This window comes from Rhinoderma darwinii, unplaced genomic scaffold (assembly GCF_050947455.1).
Source record: "Rhinoderma darwinii isolate aRhiDar2 unplaced genomic scaffold, aRhiDar2.hap1 Scaffold_717, whole genome shotgun sequence".
NCBI classification, from domain to species: Eukaryota; Metazoa; Chordata; class Amphibia; order Anura; family Rhinodermatidae; genus Rhinoderma; species Rhinoderma darwinii.
The window spans coordinates 166,229-190,028 of NW_027464278.1; the positions used below are offsets into that span (position 1 = coordinate 166,229).

At 45.1% G+C, this 23,800-nt stretch overlaps 1 protein-coding gene across 1 annotated transcript; it reads right to left on the reverse strand.

Moving 5' to 3' along the window:
• Positions 1–292: 292 nt before the first annotated feature.
• Positions 293–22,238, reverse strand: LOC142729281 (uncharacterized). The gene is made up of 7 exons (XM_075849248.1): positions 22,159–22,238; positions 14,820–14,966; positions 11,160–11,351; positions 10,971–11,076; positions 10,801–10,877; positions 9,821–9,935; positions 293–2,998 (listed from the first exon to the last, which is right to left on the reverse strand). The coding sequence occupies exons 2-7, from the start codon at positions 14,895–14,897 to the stop codon at positions 1,671–1,673; spliced, it is 1,896 nt and encodes a 631-aa protein (XP_075705363.1). The 5' UTR covers positions 14,898–14,966; positions 22,159–22,238; the 3' UTR covers positions 293–1,670.
• Between the last annotated feature and the right edge of the window lie 1,562 nt (positions 22,239–23,800).

Genomic DNA, 23,800 nt, shown 5'->3' on the forward strand with positions numbered 1-23,800 from the left:
GCCACTATCCTCTTCCTCCCTGACAGCTGTCTTTTTCTTCGAGCTGGGCAGGGTACACTACATTTCCTACTACATTGACAATAGTAGGCTGTGTAGTGAATCGAGTGCACTGTGCAGTGGCAGGCGGCCCAGAATCCTCCCTCCTTGAGTAGCCCGGCCCCGCCTCCTCATCGCCACCATGTGGTGGGAGGGACCAATCATTCCTGCTCTGCGTGAGAATAAATCCTCGCTACTGCTGCTGCCGCCTGCCCGCATCCTTCAACCTGAGTGACAGAACGATCAACTCACAGAAGGTTCTGAAAGGTGACCACCATTATAAAGGCAGTTTATTGATATTTGAAAGCCACAAACACAGAATGCATATTATACATACATATACAGTGAAACATAAATTGACCACTTGCTATCATGACATTAACATTAGTAAGAGCGAAGCAATATTGCCTTAAAAAAAAATAAAAAATACTACAAAATATCTTTAAAAAATAAAAAAATAAGCATGAAGCCAGATCAGTAATTCGCCAGTAGCATGGATACCGCAATTCTAACTAATAAAAACTATTCTTTGGATTAATTACAACTATAACAGCTTTTAACCATATTGCAGAGAAACCGTGTTCAACTAAAAACTTCACATTGGGTGCTGCTATACGCCACATCCAACACCCAAAAGAGTTGACTGCAGGCTTACTCCTCAGATTAGGGGTGTGTTCACACCAGCATCGGGCTTCCGTTCATCGGTTCCGTTCGACCTTTCCGTCAAAGGACCTGATGAACGGAAAGCCAAACCGAAACCATGGCTTCTGTTTGCAGTTGGTTTTTGTTTGTTTCCGTTCCGTAAAGTCTGCATATTTTTTGCGGAAATAATAGCGTAGTCGACTACGCTGTTTCCACGAAAAAAAACTAAAAAGTTACGGGACCGCAAACAAGTGTAAACCAACTACAACTGAAGTGTCACGTTGGGTGCGTGGACCCACTGGGCCGTACCGCCTTAACGGTATGGCAGCTGGCCAAGGGGACACAGGTCAAAGTCTATAGTTCAGATAGGTGCGCGCGCACCCTACGGGACACAGCAGAGTGAGGCGGAAGTGAGCGCTGGCGCCTCCTGAGGAGATGGGGGCCAGCGCTAACTGATCCATGGCTGCGGCCGTCAGGAGGTAAGTAAACATGGCGGCCCACGGCCATTACAGCTATGGTTTACGTTTGGTTTTCCATTCATCGGTCTCTCCGACAGAAAGGTCTAACGGAACCGATAAACGTAAGCCCAACACTGATGTGAACAGGCCCTAATGAACTGGTTTACCCTTGTGGGCCCCCCCTTTCTTGTTTGATTAAGGCCTCAATCATACACTGCAAATTTCGTTAGTATTTCGCATCAATATTTTGAAGCCGCAATCACAAGTGGAAGCAAAGAAGAGAAGCAGAAATCTTTTTATATTTTCCCTATGTTTAGGATCCAGTCCTGGTTTTGGCTTACAACTACGGATACAAAAAACTGAACAAATCTGCAATGTGTGAATGAGGCCTAATACAATGACAGGGAACTGATACTAGCAGTGCTACTGCTTAAAAAGTCTTTAAAGCTCTCCTTTGTTCTGAGCCAGTGTGGACCTCACATAATGTAGGAGAGAAAGGGTAACTTGGAACGATTCGTAATTTAACACAAAGAATCAGATGTCTTGATAGGTTTGATCCACAGGTGAATCATTTTCCACGCACTGAACATTATATAAAGCTTCTTCTTTAACGGAATTCTCTGCTGGTAAACAAAAGCTGATTTCCGGATAAAACGTTTCACTTTCTGAATATGAAAATGATCCCGGCCCTGTGTGAGTCATCTGATGTTTAACAAGAGAAGATTTCTGGGTAAAACATTTCCCACATTCTGAACATGAAAATGGCTTCTCCCCCCTGTGAATTTTCAGATGTTCAGCAAGAGATGATTTCTGGGTAAAACATTTCCTACATTCTGTACACGTATATGGTTTCTCCCCTGTGTGAACTCTGTGATGTACAACAAGATCTGATTTCTGGGCAAAACATTTGCCACAATCCAAACACGGATATGGCCTCTCCCCTGTGTGTGTTTTCTGATGGTCAGCCAAAACTGATTTTCGGGTAAAACATTTCCCACATTCCAAACATGAAAATGGTTTCTCCCCTGTGTGACATTTCTGATGTCCAACAAGAGAGGACTTCTGGGTAAAACATTTCCCACATACCAAACATACGAATGGCCTCTCCCCGGTGTGAGTCCTTTGATGTTTAAGAAGATCTGATTTCTGGGTGAAACATTTCCCGCATTCCATACATGGATTCTCCCCTGTGTGGAGTCGTTGATGTTGAACGAGACCCGATTTACGTGAGAAACATTTCCCACAATCAAAACATGAAAATGGCTTTTCCCCTGTGTGGGTTTTCTGATGGTCAACAAGATTTGATTTCTGAGTGAAACATTTCCCGCACTCCACACATGTATATGGTCTCTTTCCTGTATGCGTTTTCTGATGTTCAAAAAGAACAGATTTCCAAGTAAAACATTTTCCACATTCTGAACATGAAAATGGCTTCTCTCCCGAGTGCCCTCTCTGATGTTCAACAAGAATCGATTTCTGTGTAAAACATTTCCCGCATTCTGCACACGAAAATGGCCTCTCGTCTGTATGAATTCTCTGATGTTTGATGAGACCTGATTTCTGGGTAAAACCTTTTCCACATTGCGAACATGAATATGGCCTCTTATCTAAGTGTATTAGCCGATGTTTAATAAGACTTGATTTACTTTTAAAATATTTCCCACATTGAGAACACGGGAACTTTTTGTCCCCTTTTTGACTTGCACTTTGTTTAGCCACCTGTGATTGATCTGATGAAGTTCCTTCATAACTGCAGGGATCAGATGACGGATTCCTGCGGTCACGGACTGGGGGTAGATTTGGGGTGATGCAGTGTTCTTTAGAAGTGTTCTGTGTGATATTCTTACCTTCAACTTTACAATCTGATGAAAAAAAAAAGATTGTTTTTAGTAAATTTATCTGCCGAGACTTAAAGCAAATGTTAATAGTGCTGCTATTTCATACCACAGTACAGCATATATTTTGTAAAAATCCTAATATAAAAAATTTGAGTACAAAATAAATGTACTTGAATGATATTAAGAAATTAAAGGGGTCATCCTATGAATCATTGTGAGACCAAAAGTTCTGAAATACTGTTTATAGCTTTTTTTAAAGTAAAGTGTTGCTAGCATATAAAATGTAGGCTCTTTGTATTTATTTATTGGGAAACGCAGCACCATGGGTATTGGCCCTTGCCACTCGGAGGCTAAAACTAGGTAGGAAATGTTTTGGATCCTCACAGTCATGTCATTCCCTTCCCACGGACACTGGCTAAATCAGTTAGTACAGCTCCAATAGGAGAAGCTACAAAACCTACAACATTCCACAGTTCCGGTAAAAAAACAACAACCTAAGAGCCAGAACAACAGGTACCGAGCCTTAAACAAACCAAAAAGAGGGCGGGATCTGTGTCCCCCAATGAATACAAAAAGGAAAAGATTTTACGATAAGTAACAAAAGTCCTATTTTGTCGTTTATATCATTGGGGTACCATTGGGACAGAGCACCATGGGACATCCTAAAGCAGGAAAGAAATGAAGGTGAAAAGTGCAGATATGCGACTTGCCTAACTCACCTTGCGACCAAGACTGGCATCAGAGAAGACCAAAGACTGAATCTGGTAAAATTTGGTGTAGGTGAGCAACTGAAGCTTCATGCCTGACCATCCAGGAAGCACCAACAGCCCTAGTAGAATGGGCAGTGACCCGAAGGAGGGAAACTTTACCCTTGGACCAAGAGGTTTCTGAAATCAAAGACTGGATCCAGCACGCAATGGTGGCCTTGGATGCTGCCAATTCTTTGCATGATCCTAAAGCTTGTAAATCCAGCAGTTGTTGGGAAGAAAGAATTTCTGTTTCATATATATATATCTTTTAAAAAATGTCCAGGAACAAAGGTGCAAAGTTTCCTTACACTTTTTGAACCCTAAGGTCCTTGGACACTGCATGGCCCATTTGAAGCAACAAAAAGAGAACTGGAGTGCTGAAACGACTCCATCGTAGACAAATAGACGCGGACTGTTTTCACCATGTCAAGGCAATGCCGAACCTGTTCCCTTGGATGAGATGGGGAAGGGCAGAAAGAAGGGAGAACATTCTCTTTCATTGATATGAAAAGCAGAGAAGATATTCAGAAGGAAGAATAGGACATGCCGGAAAACCACCTTAACCCTATAAACGACCAAAAAGGGAGGCTTGAAAAACAGGGAAGACAGTTCCGAAACCCCTCTAAGGGAAGTGATGACCACCAGGAAGGTAACCTCCCAGGAAAAGAGACGAAGCCAAACATCCCTCAAAGGTTCCAACCTGAAGAGTCACCAGGACAAAATTGATATTACAAGGCTCAGGTAAATGGAGGGACAGCATGAGCTGCCCCTTGCAGGTAAGTCTTTATTCGAGAATAAAGGGCCAAAGCTGCTGAAACAGTATAGATAGAGAAGAAACTTACCCATAAGGGAAGACAATCCAAGTCCTAGCTCAAGGCCTGATTGGAGAAAAAACAGGTTTCTAGACGTGGAACATAACATCGAATGGAAACTATCCCATTCCCACCAGGAGAAATAAGCCTTCCACGTACGGTGGTACACCTTGACTGATTGAGGTGTCCTGACCTTCAATATGGTCTGCATCATAGGCTCAGAGAGACCCCGAGCCCTCAAAACATTGACTTTAACATCCACGCCATAAAACACATCTCATCTAAAGTGGGGTACAATAGCGGACTTTTGAAAAGGAGGTCGGGTCGAGTTGAAAGACATCAAGGTGGGTCCGCGAGCAGGTTGACTAGGTCTCAGCCTACCAGGCTTGTACAGCGCCCGCCAGGATTGGAGGAACGCCTTTCTGCTTGAGGCTCTTGAGCACTCCGGGCAAGAGCGGAAGATATACAGGAAGGATAACTCGTCCCACATAGTGATGAGGCCACCTTGGTGGTTCAGATAGACAACCACTGTGAAGCTGTCTGTCTGGATCCTGCCCGGATGACTCTGGAGGAGAGTGCATTTGGAGAGGGCCATGAAGATTGTCCACCAGACCAAGTGTCCGGTACCATGTAGAGGAGAAAAACTGCTTCCTGCCCTGACAGACTGTGGTCTATTGAGATAACAAACCCCTGGAGGGAAAGTAAAGGCTCTCCCAGTGGAATGGCCCGTGAAGTCTCCCAACAGCACATCTCCTGACAATCCCGAGAGGGTAGGAAAATTAATTTGTCCAGAGAAGTCTAAGACTTGTCTGCTCCCTGGAAGGGTCTGAAGTGGAATTGCACGTATGCAGTTCTGGGCTGCAGTTCATAGAAAGGATGCCCTGGAGTTGGAAGAAATACAAAGAAGAGCTACGAAGCTAATAAGGGGCATGGAGAATTTAAGTTATGAGGAAAGATTAAGAGAACTAAACCTATTTAGCCTTGAGAAAAGACGACTAAGCGGGGAAATGATTAACTTATATAAATATATGAATGGCACATACAAAAAATATGGTGAAATCCTGTTCCATGTAAAACCCCCTCAAAAAACAAGGGGGCGCTCCCTCCGTCTGGAGAAAAAAAGGTTCAACCTGCGGAGGCGACAAGTCTTCTTTACTGTAAGAACTGTGAATCTATGGAATAGTCACCGCAGGAGCCGTCACAGCAGGGACAGGAGATGCTGCAAAAAAAGGCAAAGATCATTTCCTAGAATAATTTTGTTTTAGCTCCTATGTGTAGAAATGTTTTACTTCCCCTTTCCCATCCCTTGGTTGAACTTGATGGACATGTGTCTTTTTTCAACCGTACAAACTATGTAACTATGAACTGCCGCGAACGTCAATAGCCGAGCACCAGCATGCAGAAGCAGATGGAAGAGGCAAACTCCTGCCTGAACTGTCTTTATCGTGCTTTCTGGGAAATGGACTCTTGCAGATCTGGTGTTGAAGATTAATAACCAGAAACTCTATGTTCTGAGATGGGACCCGGGAGGATTTCTCCTCGATGATCCAGCCACACCTTTCCAACATGTCCAGAGCGAAGTAAAGACTTAAGATTGTCCTGTCTGGTAGAGTTGGTCCTTCACCAGATCGCCCAAGTAAGCCATGACAGCGACTCCCCTGGCGCGGAGAAGCGAAATGAGAGTCACCAGGAACTTGATGTAGACCCTTGGCAAGCCCGAAGGGGAGGACAAGAAATTGGAGCCATGTCTGCTGAAAAGAAAGCAGTTGTCTCCCCTCTTGTGGCGACTATCCGAGTGAGAGGACATCTTCAGACTGATGTTTTTGCAGACGAGGACTTCTGGGCTTAGGGCGGTATTGTCAAGCATGTCTGGGTTTCAAAGATGGGCGTCTTGCCTCTGAGAAGAAAAGAACCTTTGGGAGAAGGAGTTGGGAAAGGAAAAAAAACCCTGAGAACAGTGAGCAGGCTGCGAATGGCGGGAGCGGTCTGAGGAAGAAGAGAACTCCTACCGCTAGTAGCCTCAAAAATATTAATATTTTTCTAAAAAGTCTGCCACCAAAAAGGGAAGGCCAGCAATCAAATCAGCTGAAGCACAGGCATTGAAGAGGCAGGATTCAAGGGAAGCCTCAAAAAGGAACTTTGAATCTTGAATTACCTGAGATGCAAGGTTAGCCACGCTTGCTGCGGTGCACCTTCCGATATGCCGCAGTGCAGCGGTTTACTCCAAACCGAACAAGCCTCACTCACCCAGGCAGATGCAAAGGCTGGGTGCAGAGCAGAACCTGCAGCCACAAATGCAGATTTGGTCTGGAAATCCGGCTCCTTGTCAAGAGGGTCAGTGAGTGATGCCGATCTCGGAGTGGAAGTGCATTTGAAAAAGTCAGGGGAATGTCAGTATGCTTCAATTCTTTGCATAAAATCTCCTCAAACTCGCTACGGTCTGAAGCAGTTCTGATGGATGTCGCTGGCGCAGCAATGGTGCATAGGGTACATCGAAGAATCACACACTAAAGACCGCCCTAGGATCCGCCCCATCCGCCGCCAGAACCAGTGGTCGGTAGCAGATGCTGACCACCCTGGTGCTCTCCTTAAAAGAAGGAAGTTACGGACTAGTCCTTCAGAATAGATAGACCTCACCGGCGGCTACCAGGACAAAGTATTGGGTCTCCCGAGGGAAACTATCCTGCCCCAGAATAGTAGGCCCACAGGGGGAGGGCCACGGGGAACCTGAGTAAAGGCATCGATGACGCCCTGGGCTCCCTTTAGCAGAAGGAAGTTTTAGCCTAGTCCTTCTGAAAAGCCTGGGGAAAAAATTAGAGAGGCAAAAAAAACGCTAGGTAAGCGAATCTGTCCCAAAGTAGTAGGCCTGTGGGGGTAGGAGAGTTTCATGTCTTACCCTCCAGCTTTTTCAAGGTGTACACAGGGTCACTTCTTCAGTAACCTCGCACATAGTGGGGTTACTGGCAATCCGCCTGCGGATGCGGTGAAGAAAATTCAGTGCAGAGTGCTGCCTGGTTTCTCGGCACCAGCAGGATGATGTAGTTAGGCTGGTGACCAGGCTGACAACTCACCTGCAGCTAAGGACAGAAAAATGAATAAAAACATAGCACCAGACCTGATTATCAAGTCATGTCTGCCTCCTACGGACAAACGGCTAAAACTGATTTAGCCAGTATCTGTGGGAAGGGAATGGCCTGCCTGGGAGCGAAGCCAATACTTTTCCTACCTAGTGTCAGCCTCCTAGTGGCAAGTGCCTATACCCATGGTGCTGTGTCCCCCAATGTTATAAACGAGAATTAGTCTCTTTATAATTTTTTTCTTCCATTTGTCCCCCTTGGTGGTGCTGCTGCTAATCTGTGCTTCTTGAGGAGGGGGCTCTGAGCAGCATTAGAATCCTTCCCCCTCTAGCAGATAACAATATAGTTCCTTCTTACTTCTCCTGAAGAAGGAGTCTTCTCAGCTATCCTGTCATGATACTGCATAGGATCAGCTCCTTCCCTGACAAGCAGGCAAGAAAGCGATTTCTATTGACTATTCTGCAGTGAACAGAGGAACAGTATGCAGAGACCTGGCTGTGGGGAGAGTGACTGAGGATGTGTGTCCACCAGAACTCAGCACAGTAGGGGGAACATGCACATTGCTATACACTTTGAACACCAGGTGGTGCCATACTATGTAAGTAAATGTCATAACCCTTCACTGTATCAGGTTCTGGAAGAAAGCAGCCATGTTTTTCTTATGCTGAACAACCACTTTAATGTTTATAATCTTTTCTCAAGCTTAACCCTTTCCCGACATTTGACGTATCCATACGCCAAAGTCGGGTAGGGGAAGTATGGAACGGGCTCAAGGAGTGAACCCGCTCCATACAATGCCGGTGTCGGCTGTTTGTTACAGCCGATACTTCAGAGTAACGAGCGCGATCCCGCTAGTTTAACTCGTTAAATGCTGCGGTCAATAGTGACCGCAGCATTTAAATCGTTAGAAAGAGGGGGGGACCCCCTCTAACCGCTCATCGTGCCCCCCGCAACGCAATCGTGGGGGTGGGTGATCGTTGCTATGGCTGCCTAGGGGCCTAATGAAGGTCCCCAGGTCCGCCATCTTTATACACCTATTAAGCGCTGCCTCCGGCCTATCAGAATCACGATATACTGCAATACATTAGTATTAGGATCGCTGGTTGAAGTCCTTTAGCGGGACTAATAAAAAAAGTAAAAATGAGTTAAATAAAGTTGTTTTTTTGTGTAACATTTTTTTTTTAATTAAACGTTAAAAAAAAAACCTTTTCCCATTTTCCCCCTAGAGCATAGTAAGAAAATAAATAAATAAACATAATTGGTATAGCCGCGTCCGTAAAGGTCTGAACTATTACAATATATCATTATTTAACCCGCACGGTGAACGCCGTAAAAAAAATAAATATTGTAAACGCCAGAATGTCTATTTTTTGGTCACCTCATCTCCCACAAAAAATGAAATAAAAAGTGATCAAACCGTCGCATGTACCCCAAAATGGTATTATTAAAAACTACAGCTTATCCCGCAAAAAATAAGCCCTCATACCACTTAATCAACGGAAAAATAAAAAACTTATGGCTCTCGGAATTTGGCAACGCAAAATACATTTTCTTTTTTACACTTAGGTTTTTACTTGTAAAAGTAGTAAAATATAGAAAAAACTATATATATTTGGTATCGCCGCAATCGTATTGACCCGCAGAATAAAGTTAACAGGTCGTTTTAATTGCACAGTGAATTCCGTAAAAACGGCGCGCAAAAAACCATGGCGGAATCGCTGTTTTTTTCATTTTCTACCCCACAAATTATTTTTTTCCCGTTTCCTAGTACATTATACGACAACATAAATGGTGCTACGAAAAACTACAACTCGTCCCGCAAAAATCAAGCCCTCATAGGACTATATCAATGGAAAAATAAAGACGTTATGGCTTTTGTTTTGGTGGGGAGGAAAAAACGAAAATAAAAATCTGAAAAAGGGCTGCGGCGGGAAGGGGTTAAAGAATGTTTACTGCTTTTCTTTGTGCAGCTTCTGTGTATGAGAGTACATAGAAGCTGCAGAAAGGCATTCTGAACCGAATCCGTCAGCGAGCTGCACTAACGGCTCCTGTGTGTTTTTTCTAAACTCTGTTTCGATCAAGTCAAAGTGGATCCACTTTGACTTGATCGGAGCGACACTTAAAAAAACGGTGAGGGGCCGCAGTTAGCCGAGCCATCAGATATAAATATATAAAAAAACTCTTCAAAACTCAGTGGTTATTACTCACCTGGGCTAATTTCTACAGGAATCTCCTCCTCCTTACACTGCACATCACCCATCCCATACGACTCCTCTTCTTCATCATCCATAACTTCCACTTTAATATCAATCAGATCTTCAACCTGATTAAACATTTGATCAGATACAATTCAAATCAGACAAAAAAATGGAAAAGCAAATGTTTTAAACCAAAAAGATTCAGAATCATTAGCCTCTTTAAAGGGGGTCGCCGCTTTGGACAATCAAAACTCGTTAGAAAGGTCCCTTGACAATAAGCAGATCACAAAGTGTCCCTCTTGCTGGGACCTCCAGCGATCAGCTGTGATCTGTGGGGAAACCTGTCAGTAAGTGTTCAATTTCTCTGCACCGCCACCACAGGGCAAACTAAGTATTACACAGTGCCCATTCATATTAATGTCTTGTCTGGGTAATGCAGGACAGGACAGGTCATCCAGAGAGAGAGACGCTCTTTGTAACCGCTCTACACTGGCTTAAAATATCCTAAGATTTATTTATTTTTTTACCTTATGTATATTTTAAGTTGTTGAAGCTGTATGATCTATATCCAGTCCATCTTCTCTGTATGTATTAAACTAATGTAAAGATAATAAACTTAAAGGGGTAGTCTTGTTTAGAAAACCCATATATAAATATTTATGGGCACTTATGTATAACAGAGGGGAGTCCCTCATTGGTCACCTCCATTGATTAGCAGCTACAAAGACCATCTCTCTCTCTTCTGGAGAACCGGGCACGTCCATGCATCACTTGGCAGAACATTGATTTCAATGGGTTTCAAGTAATAATTCATTTCCCCTGTGGGGGTGCTGCAGGGAAAGTAACACTTCCTGGTGGCACTGCAGATTACGGCTGATTGCTTTACACAGATTATTTTTTCCGGACCCTAAAGTGGACAACCCCTTTAATGAGCAAGAGGCTCCTCTACAGATCGCATAGGACATTTGGTGAAACCTCATCTCCATCTACCTGATAGTCATCTGGACAATCCTGGGAAGACGGAGGACTGGAACATCTCTCTGGTGTAGTACTCGTACTGGATCCATCTGTAAGGAACACACACAGTGACTGAACACCTTGTCTATATGTGATGATCAGACGATGTGACAGTAAAATCTGACATTTACGTCTCCTCTTACCCGGTGATGCGAGAGGCTGATGGTTCTTCGTCGTGACGTCTTTGTACAGATCGGCATGTCCTTCTACATACTTCCACTTCTCCACGGAGAAATAATCGGTGACATCCTGGCACACAATGATACAGTCATAATCCAGACATCTCTGCTGGTGTTACTGTATATTGTCCCAGCATGCCCAGCAGCGCTCACCTCTCCAGTCAGCAGATCAATGATCTTGTTGGTGAGGTCCAGGATCTTCTGCTTATTTTTTCGCTCATGTATCAGTGAATAAGATGGAGGCTCCGTGATGGGGGTCTGGGTCTTGCCCCATTCTCTTGATGTATGGGGACGGTTGATGGGGGTCACGCAGTCACGAGACGTCTTCTTCACTACTATACATTCCTGTGTATGGTAAGAGACGACGTCACTATAGAGCGAGGCTGGACGAAACGTCAACGTTAGACATCCCTGGCTGCTACTTTCTTTTTAACCATGGAACATTTCCATCCCAGGGGAGGGTGGTTGTATGGAGCAGCTCACGGGTTGAGCCCTCTCTATACGCTGCGGCTGTCGGCTGTATATTACAGCTGACGGCCCGCTCTAACAGCCGGGATCGGCGATAACTCCAGTGGCAAGGCTTAAAGGGGTTATGTGGGATCCAAAAATTATTAGCAGAGCAGTCACTGCAGTATGTGACTGCACTCGCTAATATACATTCCGGGGACCGGCAGTCTAGTTGCACAGTCGTCTTTGATGACGATACGACTCTTCATCATGTGACCGGCCCCGCTGTAATCTATGTACAAGCAGGAGCAGTAGTAGTACATAGAGTACAGCGGGACCGATCACATGACGAATAGTCGTATCGTCATCAAAGACGACCGTGCAACTAGACGTTCGATCCCCCGGCAGCACTATAAAAATCTATGAAAATCCGGAATATATATCAGCGGGTGTGCTCACATACTGCTAACAATTTTTGGTCCCCACATAACCCCTTTAATAGGAGCCGTTAAAAAAATTATTTTATATATATATTTATATTAAAACTTTGAAAACGTTCTATTTCCCCCCCCAAAAGCAATGTAAAAAACTACTAATAATAAACATCATTGTGATCACCACCTCCCCAAAAAGTCCTAAATATTACAATATAAAATTAATTAATGTGCACGGCGAATGATGTAAAAAAAATAGAAACACCAGAATTGCTGTTTTCTCGTCTCCCACAAAATTTTTTTTATTAAAAAGTGATCAAAACGTCTTATGTACTCCAAAATGGTAACAGTAAGTACTACAGCTCGCCCCGCGAAAATACTAACAATTGGTTCTCACACCGCTCCATCAACGGAAAAATAAAAAAGTTCCGGACATGAACAAAAAGTTTCGATTTTGTAACAGCAGTAAAATATAAAAATAACTATAAATTTGGTGTCACCGTAATCGAATTGAACAACAGAATAAAGTTAACATGTTGTTTTTACCGCAGGGTGAACCCCAAAAACTATGGGGGCATTGCTGTTTTCTTTCCACTCCACAAAATAATTTTTCCGTTTCCCGCTACATTACATGGAACATAACACGGTGCCATTAAAAACTACAACCAGCAAAAAAAAAAAAGCCCCCATTTCGCCACATCAACAGAAAAATAAAAAAACTTTGGCTCTTGGAAGACGAGGAAGGAAAGACGAAAATGAAAACACGAAAAATGGCCTGATCATTAAAGGGTTAAGGTGCATAAATCGCTTCTCGATCAGGTGGTGTGGACCTGAAGTGTCGTCATTACATAGTTACATAGTTACATAGTTAGTTCGGCTGAAAAAAGACACATGTCCATCAAGTTCAACCAAGGGAAGGGAAAAGGGAAGGAAAAATTTCTACACATAGGAGCTAATACTTTTTTGTTCTAGGAAATTATCTAACCCTTTTTTGCAGCATCTACTGTCCCTGCTGTGACGGCTCCTGCGGTGTCTGCTGTGACGGCTCCTGCGGTGTCTACTGTCCCTGCTGTGACGGCTCCTGCGGTGTCTACTGTCCCTGCTGTGACGGCTCCTGCGGTGACTATTCCATAAATTCACCGTTCTCACAGTAAAGAAGCCTTGTCGCCTCTGCAGGGTGAACCTTTCTTTCTCCAGACGGAGGGAGTGCCCCCTTGTTTTTTGAGGGGGTTTTACAAGGAACAGGATTTCACCATATTTTTTGTATGTGCCACTCATATATTTATAGACGTTCCTCATGTCCCCCCTTAGTCGTCTTTTTTCAAGGCTAAATAGGTTTAGTTCTTTTAATCTTTCCTCATAACTTAGATTCTCCATGCCCCTAATTAGCTTCGTTGCTCTTCTTTGTATTTTTTCCAACTCCAGGGCATCCTTTCTATGAACTGGAGCCCAGAACTGAACTGCATATTCTTGATGAGGCCTCACTAATGCTTTGTAAAGTGGTAATATTACATCCCTGTCTCGCGAGTCCATGCCTCTTTTAATACACAACAATATCCTGCTGGCCTTTGAAGCAGCTGATTGACACTGCATGCTGTTATTGAGTTTATAATTTACAAGTACACCCAGATCCTTCTCAACAAGTGACTCCCCCAGTGTAGCGCCCCCTAGGACATATGATGCTGCAGATTATTACTCCCAGTGTAGCTCCTCCTAGGACATATGATGCATGCAGGTTGTCTGTACCCAGATGCATAACTTTACATTTATCTACATTAAACTTCATCTGCCAAGTGGACGCCCAAACACTTAGTTTGTTTAAATCTGCCTGCAATTCACAAACATCTTCCATAGTCTGAACTATATTACATAGCTTGGTGTCATCTGCAAAAAATAGAAATAGTGCTATTAGTCCCATCCTCTATATCATTAATAAATAAGTTGAATAATAGTGGTCCCAGCACTGAACCCTGGGGTCACCACTTATAACTGGGGACCACTCAGAGTAGGAATCATTGACCACAACTCTCTGGATACGGTCCTTGAGCCAATTCTCAATCCAATTACAAACTATATTTTCTAAACCTATAGTCCTTAATTTACCCATTAGACGTCTATGAGGGACAGTGTCAAATGCCTTTGCAAAGTCCAAAAACACTAAATCCACAGCGGCCCCTCTGTCTAGGCTTCTGCTCACCTCTTCATATAAACACTATATCCACAGCGGCCCCTCTGTCTAGGCTTCTGCTCACCTCTTCATATAAACACTATATCCACAGCGGCTCCTCTGTCTAGGCTTCTGCTCACCTCTTCATATAAACACTATATCCACAGCGGCCCCTCTGTCTAGGCTTCTGCTCACCTCTCATATAAACACTATATCCACAGCGGCTCCTCTGTCTAGGCTTCTGCTCACCTCTCATATAAACACCATATCCACAGCGGCCCCTGTCTAGACTTCTGCTCACCTCTTCATATAAACACTAAATCCACAGCGGCCCCTCTGTCTAGACTTCTGCTCACCTCTTCATAAAAACAGATTAGGTTAGTTTGACAGCTTCTGTTCTTGGTAAAACCGTGCTGGCTGTCACTTATAATGCTATTTATTGTCACATAATCCTGTATATAGTCCCTCAATAGCCCCTCAAACATTTTCCCCACGATGGATGTTAAGCTTACTGGTCTATAATTACCCGGGGAAGATCTAGAGCCCTTTTTGAAAATAGGCACCACATTTGCGCTGCGCCAGTCCCTTGGCACTATACCAGTCACTAGAGATTCTCTGAATATTATTGGGTCAGAACTTTTAAAACTTCTGAGTTGGATTTGTCCAGAATTTTGGCCATATTGATTAAGATCCTATACGAGTTTTGCGAGAGTTTCTGGCGTCATCCAATCGCCTGCGTACAATTTAATTCCCAGAACCCCTCACCTCTCCAGTCAGCAGGTGAATAATCTCCAAGGTGAGGTTTAAAATACTCTCGCTCTTCTTTTTCCTGTCCTTGTCCATCCTCGATGGGTCGGTCGCGATGAGAAGCGATGTCTAATGGAAGACGACGTCAGTGCGTGAAATCCTCGACTGTAGAAAGACAAATGGAAAAGAGGCACCGATGTTACATGTAAAGGGGTCGTCCAGGATGGGGCGTTGTTTTTTATACTGATGACCGAGGCCCCGCACCGATCAGCCGTTCCCGCGCCGGAAGCAGAAAGCACCGACCACTGTATAGCTTCCGGCACAGCTGATCAGTGCAGGCTCCGAGTGTTGGACCCCCACCGATCATTTACTGGTGATCAATCCTGTGAACAGGTCATCAGTATAAAAAAAAATCCCCCGTTTTTCACAAATTGTAATTGAAATACTGAACTGTTATGAACACTCTAAGGCTTCGTTCACATCTGCGTCGGGACTCCGTTCATGGGTTATGTCGGACCTTTCCGTCAGGGGAACCATGAACAGAATCCAAACTGAAACAAACGGAGACCATAGGTTGATTTCAATGGTGACGGATCCGGTGCACATGGTTTCCGTTGTGTAAGGTTTCCGTCGTTTTGACGGAATCAATAGTGAAGTCGACTATGGTATTGATTCCGTCAAAACGACAGAATCCCTTCCACAACGGAAACTATGTGCACCGGATCCGTCACCTTTAAAATCAATAGTGATGCCAACGGAAACCGTTTCAGTTTGGATTCTGTTCATGGGATTCCCTGACAGAAAGCTCAGACGGAACCCATGAGTAGAGACTGGACGCCGATGTCAACGAAGCATCCAAAAATTTAAAAACAATCATAGTTTCTGATAGCTACGGTGACGGCAAAAAGAAGAGGGGACAAAGGATATCCCTGCTGCGCTCTGCAAGGAAGGAAGAGGACGGCTGAATCTGAAACTTAAAAAGTACCGTATTTTTCGGACTATAAGACGCACTCAGGTTTTAGACAACAGAAAATAGGAAAAAATGTCATATTTTACAGACAAAAAACAATTGGCTAAAAAAAATAATTTTTGGAGTTTCACCACATAATGAGAGCCAGAACTTATATTTTTCCGTAGTTTGAGCGGTGTGAGGGCTTAGATTTTGCGGGACGAGCTGTCGTTTTTATTAGCACCATTCTTTTGGTACATACGATTTTTTTATCACTTTTTATTTCATTCTTTTTAACGCTATGGTGACCAAAAGACAACGATTCTGGGGTTTTACATTTATATTTTTTACGCCGTTTACTGTGTGAGTCACATAACGCTATATTGTAATAATTTCTGACTTTTACGGACACAGGGATATCATTTTTTTTATTTTTACATTGTGCTTGGGGAAAATGTTTTTTGTTTTTTTACTTTTACAAATTTTTTACACTCCTGAAAATGATTCTAACTTTTTTTTTTTTTTACGCATTTTATTAGTTCCCCTGGAGGACTTGAACCAGCGATCATTAGGTCGCTGGTACAATAGCCTGCAATGCATGGATGAGTTACGCTGTTTCTGTAATTACTATTCACTTCTATGGGAGTTATGGAAACGGCGTAGCTCAGCGAGCACTCGGCTGTTTCCGTAACTCACGACCATCTAACCAGGAAGTGGCCGGGAAACATCGGAGGGAGTAAGATAGAAGGGGGTTTAGGGGCCCCATTCTGGAGATAGGTGCTGTCCGCAGAGGTGGGACCCGCATCTATCTGACATTTATGACATATCCTGTGGAAATGTCATAAATGTCCTTCATGGGAAAACCACTATAAATGGCGTGGTCGCTATTGACTAGTTAAACGGCCAGGAACAGCGCCATCGATGTTCTGTTAGAGCAGCGTGTCAGCTGTAAAACACAGCTGACACCTGAGTGTATGGAGCGGGCTCAGCACGTGAGCCCGCTCCATGATGTGCCGGCACATCACTGCTCGGGAAGGGGTTAAGTAAGTAGTGGTCAGGGGGCCCTGAGCTGCTGGGTCCCTTGACTGCCGACTATAAGATGCAGGGACTTTTTAGCAAGATTTATTCTAGCTAAAACTGCGTCTTATAGTCCGAAAAATACGGTAACTAAAGTTTCAGAAAACTTCTGACATTTAAAAGTGAGTCGCTTCGTCTCTGATGGGCCTTTCTTGGAAAGCCGAACAGTTGGTTTACGGGCTCAATAGAAAGTCTATGAGCCCGGACTCTGCTACATCGGCTTTCCGAGAAAAGCCGAATAGAAACGAAGCGGCTCAGCGCTCATACGATCGCTTCTGCCACTTCGTTCTAGCGATTGGTGGGGGTCTCAGTGCTTGGACCCCCACCAATCAAAACTTCTGACATGTCACTATGATACGTCAGAAGTTTTATAAAAGTTTAGTTCCCCTTTAGGCTCAATGCACACGATGCGTATTACGTACGGTTTAGCTGCGCGTACTTGCGTGCGTCAGATCGGCAGCGTAATACAGAACCGGCATAGTCAGTGATATTCCGGGAAATCTCATGTACACGCTGCTGTATTTTTCGGGACGGAAATTCACCTGTAGTGCGTATTTTAAAATCCCAAGCATGTCAATTTATCTCGCGTTTCCACTTGAGAATTGTATCCGCCTCGTGCTGTGGAAAATCACACCAAAACCCGCAGCCTCAAAACGTGGCGAAAAACACACCCAAACGTACAAACCGCACCAAATAACGTACGATAATATGCAGTTTTACCTGCGAATTTCCGCAGCAAAATACGCAACGTGTGCATGTACCCTAAATAATAATTAACCCCTTAGTGACCACCGATACGCACTTTCACGGCGGTCCGGTCTAATCCCTGCATGGGTGTCCCGTGCAGGCTGCAGTCGGGGCTCTGAGGTCTGATGACAGCCGGGCTCCTGCTCCAACGGCCGCGGTCGAAGTTTACTTTGATTACGGCCGTTTAACCCGTCAAATGCTGCAGTCAATAGCGACCACGGCATTTAACTTGTTTACAGAGGGAGTGAGCAAATGCAATCGCGGGTCTTCGATGGGGTGTCATGGCCGTCAGGGGCCTGATAAAAGCCCCCAGGTCTGCCCTAGGTATATGCCCATTAGGACGCGCCAGAGACACGTCCTCATAGATTCCTGTCAGATTTAGTAATAAACGTGAAATAAAAAATACAGCAAAAATGACAATAAAAAAATTAATAAAACCATTTTTTCTCCATAAAAAGAGGTTTTATTTAATAAAAGTGTAAAAAAAATCAATAAAAGTACACATATATGGTGTCGCCGCGACCGTAATGCCCCAAACAATAAAGTTAATGTCATTTAAACCGCAAGGTGAACGGCGTAAAAAAAAAACAACGCAAAAAACCATGGCGAAATTGCTATTTTTATCCATTGCCCCCCAAATAAGTCATATTAAAAGTTAATCAATAAGTGCGATGCACCCCAAAACAGGACCAATCAAAACTACGTCTTGTCCCGCAGAAAACAAGCCCAAAAAATCACGACATTGACGGAAAAATAATAAAATTACGACTCTTGGAAAGCGACGAGGCAAAAACAAATAATTTTAGTTCAAAAGTGTTTTTATTGTGCAAAAGTCGTAAAACATAAAAAAACCTACAAAATACATATGTGGTATCGCCGTAATCGTACCGACCCATAGAATAAAGGTAACGTGTTATTTACGCCGCACAGTGAACGACGTCAATTTAAAACGCATAGAACAATGGCGGAATTTCAGGGTTTTTTACTATTCCCCCCCCAAAAGGTTAATAAAAGTTAATAAAAAACTGATATGTACCCCAAAATGGTGCCATTAAAAAGTACAACTAATCCCGCAAAAAACAAGTCCTCATACAGCGATGGCGACGGAAAAAGAAAAAAGTTATAGCTTTGAATGCGACTATAGAAAAACGAAACAAATAGCCTGGTCATTAGGGCCTAAAATAGGCTGGTCACTGAGGGGTTAAAAAAGGCTTTGCAAAAACACGAGCAGTTTTTACGTGTTTACACGTTGTTTTTTTCAAGCGTCGTGTGAACAAGGCCTTAAAGGGACAGAAGCAAAAACCATCTAGACTTTTAGAAATTTGCCGTGATTCCCAAGTGCCCGGATTGCCCGATCTGACGTCTTCTAAGACCGTATCCAACTCTATATATCCTAAAAAACATCAGAATGTCAGACCGGGCAATCGGGGGACTTGTGATTCCACCCCAAAAACACCGTACTTAACACCTCCCTGTTCTCCCGTGGCGACGTGCCCCTGCCGACCTCCTGAGATGATGTCATTATGTCCCATGTGACCACTACAACCAATCACATGGGACAAAACGTTTCTCAGGAGGTCGGCAGGGGCACGTCGCTACAGGAGAACAGGGAGGCAGCGAATATGGTGGTTTTTATTTTAAACTTTTCTTCTCCCCTTTATCTAATTTTGTAGATTCGTGCACCACCCCACGTTTCAGTGGTTAGCGAATTCGAAACTTTCGGACTGAGTTGGTTGGCTCGTCTTTAGTGATAAGCGTCTGCTCCCTTTAAATGTTTATGCCTCAGTATAGCAAGACAATAGAGACGTCCCATACGTAGACAGCGGCGTCCTCCTGCATATAGGACGTCGCAGTAACCTCCTGTATATAGGACGGCGCGGTCACCGCCTGTATACAGGACTTGGTGGTCACCTCCTGTATATAGGACGTTGCGGTCACCTCCTGTATATAGGACGTTGCGGTCACCTCCTGTATATAGGACGGTGCGGTCACCTCCTGTATATAGGACGTGGCGGTCACCTCCTGTATATAGGACGTGGCGGTCACCTCCTGTATATAGGACGGCGCGGTCACCTCCTGTATATAGGACGGCGCGGTCACCTCCTGTATATAGGACGTTGCGGTCACCTCCTGTATATAGGACGTGGCGGTCACCTCCTGTATATAGGACGTTGCGGTCACCTCCTGTATATAGGACGTGGCGGTCACCTCCTGTATATAGGACGTTGCGGTCACCTCCTGTATATAGGACGGCGCGGTCACCTCCTGTATATAGGACGGCGCGGTCACCTCCTGTATATAGGACGGCGCGGTCACCTCCTGTATATAGGACGTTGCGGTCACCTCCTGTATATAGGACGTTGCGGTCACCTCCTGTATATAGGACGGCGCGGTCACCTCCTGTATATAGGACGGCGCGGTCACCTCCTGTATATAGGACGTTGCGGTCACCTCCTGTATATAGGACGTTGCGGTCACCTCCTGTATATAGGACGTTGCGGTCACCTCCTGTATATAGGACGGTGCGGTCACCTCCTGTATATAGGACGTGGCGGTCACCTCCTGTATATAGGACGTGGCGGTCACCTCCTGTATATAGGATGGCGCAGTCACCTCCTGTATATAGGACGGCGCGGTCACCTCCTGTATATAGGACGGCGCGGTCACCTCCTGTATATAGGATGCTGTGGTCACCGCCTGTATACAGGACTTGGTGGTCACCTCCTGTATATAGGACGGCGCGGTCACCTCCTGTATATAGGACGTGGCGGTCACCTCCTGTATATAGTACGTGGAGGTCACCTCCTGTATATAGGACGTGGCGGTCACCTCCTGCATATAGGACGTCGCAGTAACCTCCTGTATATAGGACGGCGCGGTCACCGCCTGTATACAGGACTTGGTGGTCACCTCCTGTATATAGGACGTTGCGGTCACCTCCTGTATATAGGACGTTGCGGTCACCTCCTGTATATAGGACGGTGCGGTCACCTCCTGTATATAGGACGTGGCGGTCACCTCCTGTATATAGGACGTGGCGGTCACCTCCTGTATATAGGACGGCGCGGTCACCTCCTGTATATAGGACGTTGCGGTCACCTCCTGTATATAGGACGTTGCGGTCACCTCCTGTATATAGGACGTTGCGGTCACCTCCTGTATATAGGACGTTGCGGTCACCTCCTGTATATAGGACGGCGCGGTCACCTCCTGTATATAGGACGTTGCGGTCACCTCCTGTATATAGGACGTTGCGGTCACCTCCTGTATATAGGACGTTGCGGTCACCTCCTGTATATAGGACGGTGCGGTCACCTCCTGTATATAGGACGTGGCGGTCACCTCCTGTATATAGGACGTGGCGGTCACCTCCTGTATATAGGATGGCGCAGTCACCTCCTGTATATAGGACGGCGCGGTCACCTCCTGTATATAGGACGGCGCGGTCACCTCCTGTATATAGGATGCTGTGGTCACCTCCTGTATATAGGACGGCGCGGTCACCTCCTGTATATAGGACGTGGCGGTCACCTCCTGTATATAGTACGTGGAGGTCACCTCCTGTATATAGGACGTGGCGGTCACCTCCTGCATATAGGACGTCGCAGTAACCTCCTGTATATAGGACGGCGCGGTCACCGCCTGTATACAGGACTTGGTGGTCACCTCCTGTATATAGGACGTTGCGGTCACCTCCTGTATATAGGACGGCGCGGTCACCTCCTGTATATAGGACGGTGCGGTCACCTCCTGTATATAGGACGTGGCGGTCACCTCCTGTATATAGGACGTGGCGGTCACCTCCTGTATATAGGATGGCGCGGTCACCTCCTGTATATAGGACGGCGCGGTCACCTCCTGTATATAGGACGGCGCGGTCACCTCCTGTATATAGGACGTTGCGGTCACCTCCTGTATATAGGACGTGGCGGTCACCTCCTGTATATAGGACGTTGCGGTCACCTCCTGTATATAGGACGTTGCGGTCACCTCCTGTATATAGGACGGCGCGGTCACCTCCTGTATATAGGACGTTGCGGTCACCTCCTGTATATAGGACGGCGCGGTCACCGCCTGTATACAGGACTTGGTGGTCACCTCCTGTATATAGGACGTTGCGGTCACCTCCTGTATATAGGACGTTGCGGTCACCTCCTGTATATAGGACGTTGCGGTCACCTCCTGTATATAGGACGGCGCTGTCACCTCCTGTATATAGGACGGCGCGGTCACCTCCTGTATATAGGACGTGGCGGTCACCTCCTGTATATAGGACGTTGCGGTCACCTCCTGTATATAGGACGGCGCGGTCACCTCCTGTATATAGGACGTTGCGGTCACCTCCTGTATATAGGACGTTGCGGTCACCTCCTGTATATAGGACGTTGCGGTCACCTCCTGTATATAGGACGGAGCGGTCACCTCCTGTATATACCTATAATAATGGAGCAGACACTGCAGCAGCAGGAGGTGTCCCACATTTCGCATTGCTGTACATTACAAGACACTATGTCATGGCGGATCTATAATCAGACATCTCTCTCTCACACACACGTCGCACAGACTGAGCGGCCACCGACTCACCCCGGAAGGATGATTTCTTTTCCAAACGCCACTCCCGGGAATTCCTCGGGACTTCCGGTCCGGGCGCACCACGTGACCCACTTGAGCGACTGCTAAAAGCCAGCATCACTCTGCACTACCGCGCACGCGCAGTGACGCCAACTCGCCATTTTGTTGGAGCGCAAAACAGGTGGCGACCATGTTGTTGGGGTCGATATTTTACAGGGAGGGAAGAAATTAAGAGCAGTGTGCACGATGTACAAGGAGCAGGTGAAAGCTCCCGCCGCCTCCCTCACCTCTGTATCATGTCTGTTAGTTTTATTATCACATTCTCTGTCTTCATAGAGTTATTATTGGCTGTTATAAGGGTGGAGGTTGTGGCATGATGATGCCTCCCAACTGTATCACAAAGAGGGACAACCGATGCGGCACGTGCAGTGTATCGTAAATTGTTTTCGCCCATTTAGTATAATGCCCCCATACAGTATAATGCCCCCACACAGTATAATGCCCCCACACAGCATAATGCCCCAATACAGTATAATGCCCCCATACAGTATAATGCCCCCATACAGTATAATGTCCCCATACAGCATAATGCCCCCCATACAGTATAATGCCCCAATACAGTATAATGTCCCCATACAGTATAATGCCCCAATACAGTATAATACCCCCATACAGCATAATGCCCCCCATACAGTATAATGTCCCCATACAGTATAATGCCCCCATACAGTATAATACCCCCATACAGTATAATGTCCCCATACAGTATAATACCCCCATACAGCATAATGCCCCCCATACAGTATAATGCCCCAATACAGTATAATGTCCCCACACAGCATAATGCCCCAATACAGTATAATACCCCCATACAGCATAATGCCCCCCATACAGTATAATGTCCCCATACAGTATAATACCCCATACAGTATAATGCCCCCATACAGTATAATGTCCCCATACAGTATAATGCCTCCATACAGTATAATGCTCCCATACAGTATAATGCCCCAATACAGTATAATACCCCCATACAGCATAATGCCCCCCATACAGTATAATGTCCCCATACAGTATAATGCCCCCATACAGTATAATACCCCCATACAGTATAATGCCCCCATACCGTATAATGCACCCATACAGTATAATGTCCCCATACAGTATAATGTCCCCATACAGTATAATGCCCCCATACAGTATAATGTCCCCATACAGTATAATGCCCCCATACAGTATAATGTCCCCATACAGTATAATGCCCCAATACAGTATAATACCCCCATACAGCATAATGCCCCCCATACAGTATAATGTCCCCATACAGCATAATGCCCCAATACAGCATAATGCCCCCATACAGTATAATGTCCCCATACAGTATAATGCCCCCATACAGTATAATGCCCCAATACAGTATAATGTCCCCATACAGTATAATGCCCCAATACAGTATAATACCCCCATACAGCATAATGCCCCCCATACAGTATAATGCCCCCCATACAGTATAATGCCCCCATACAGTATAATGCCCCCATACAGTATAATGCCCCCATACAGTATAATGCCCCCCATACAGTATAATGCCCCATACAGCATAATGCCACCATACAGTATAATGTCCCCATACAGTATAATGTCCCCCATACAG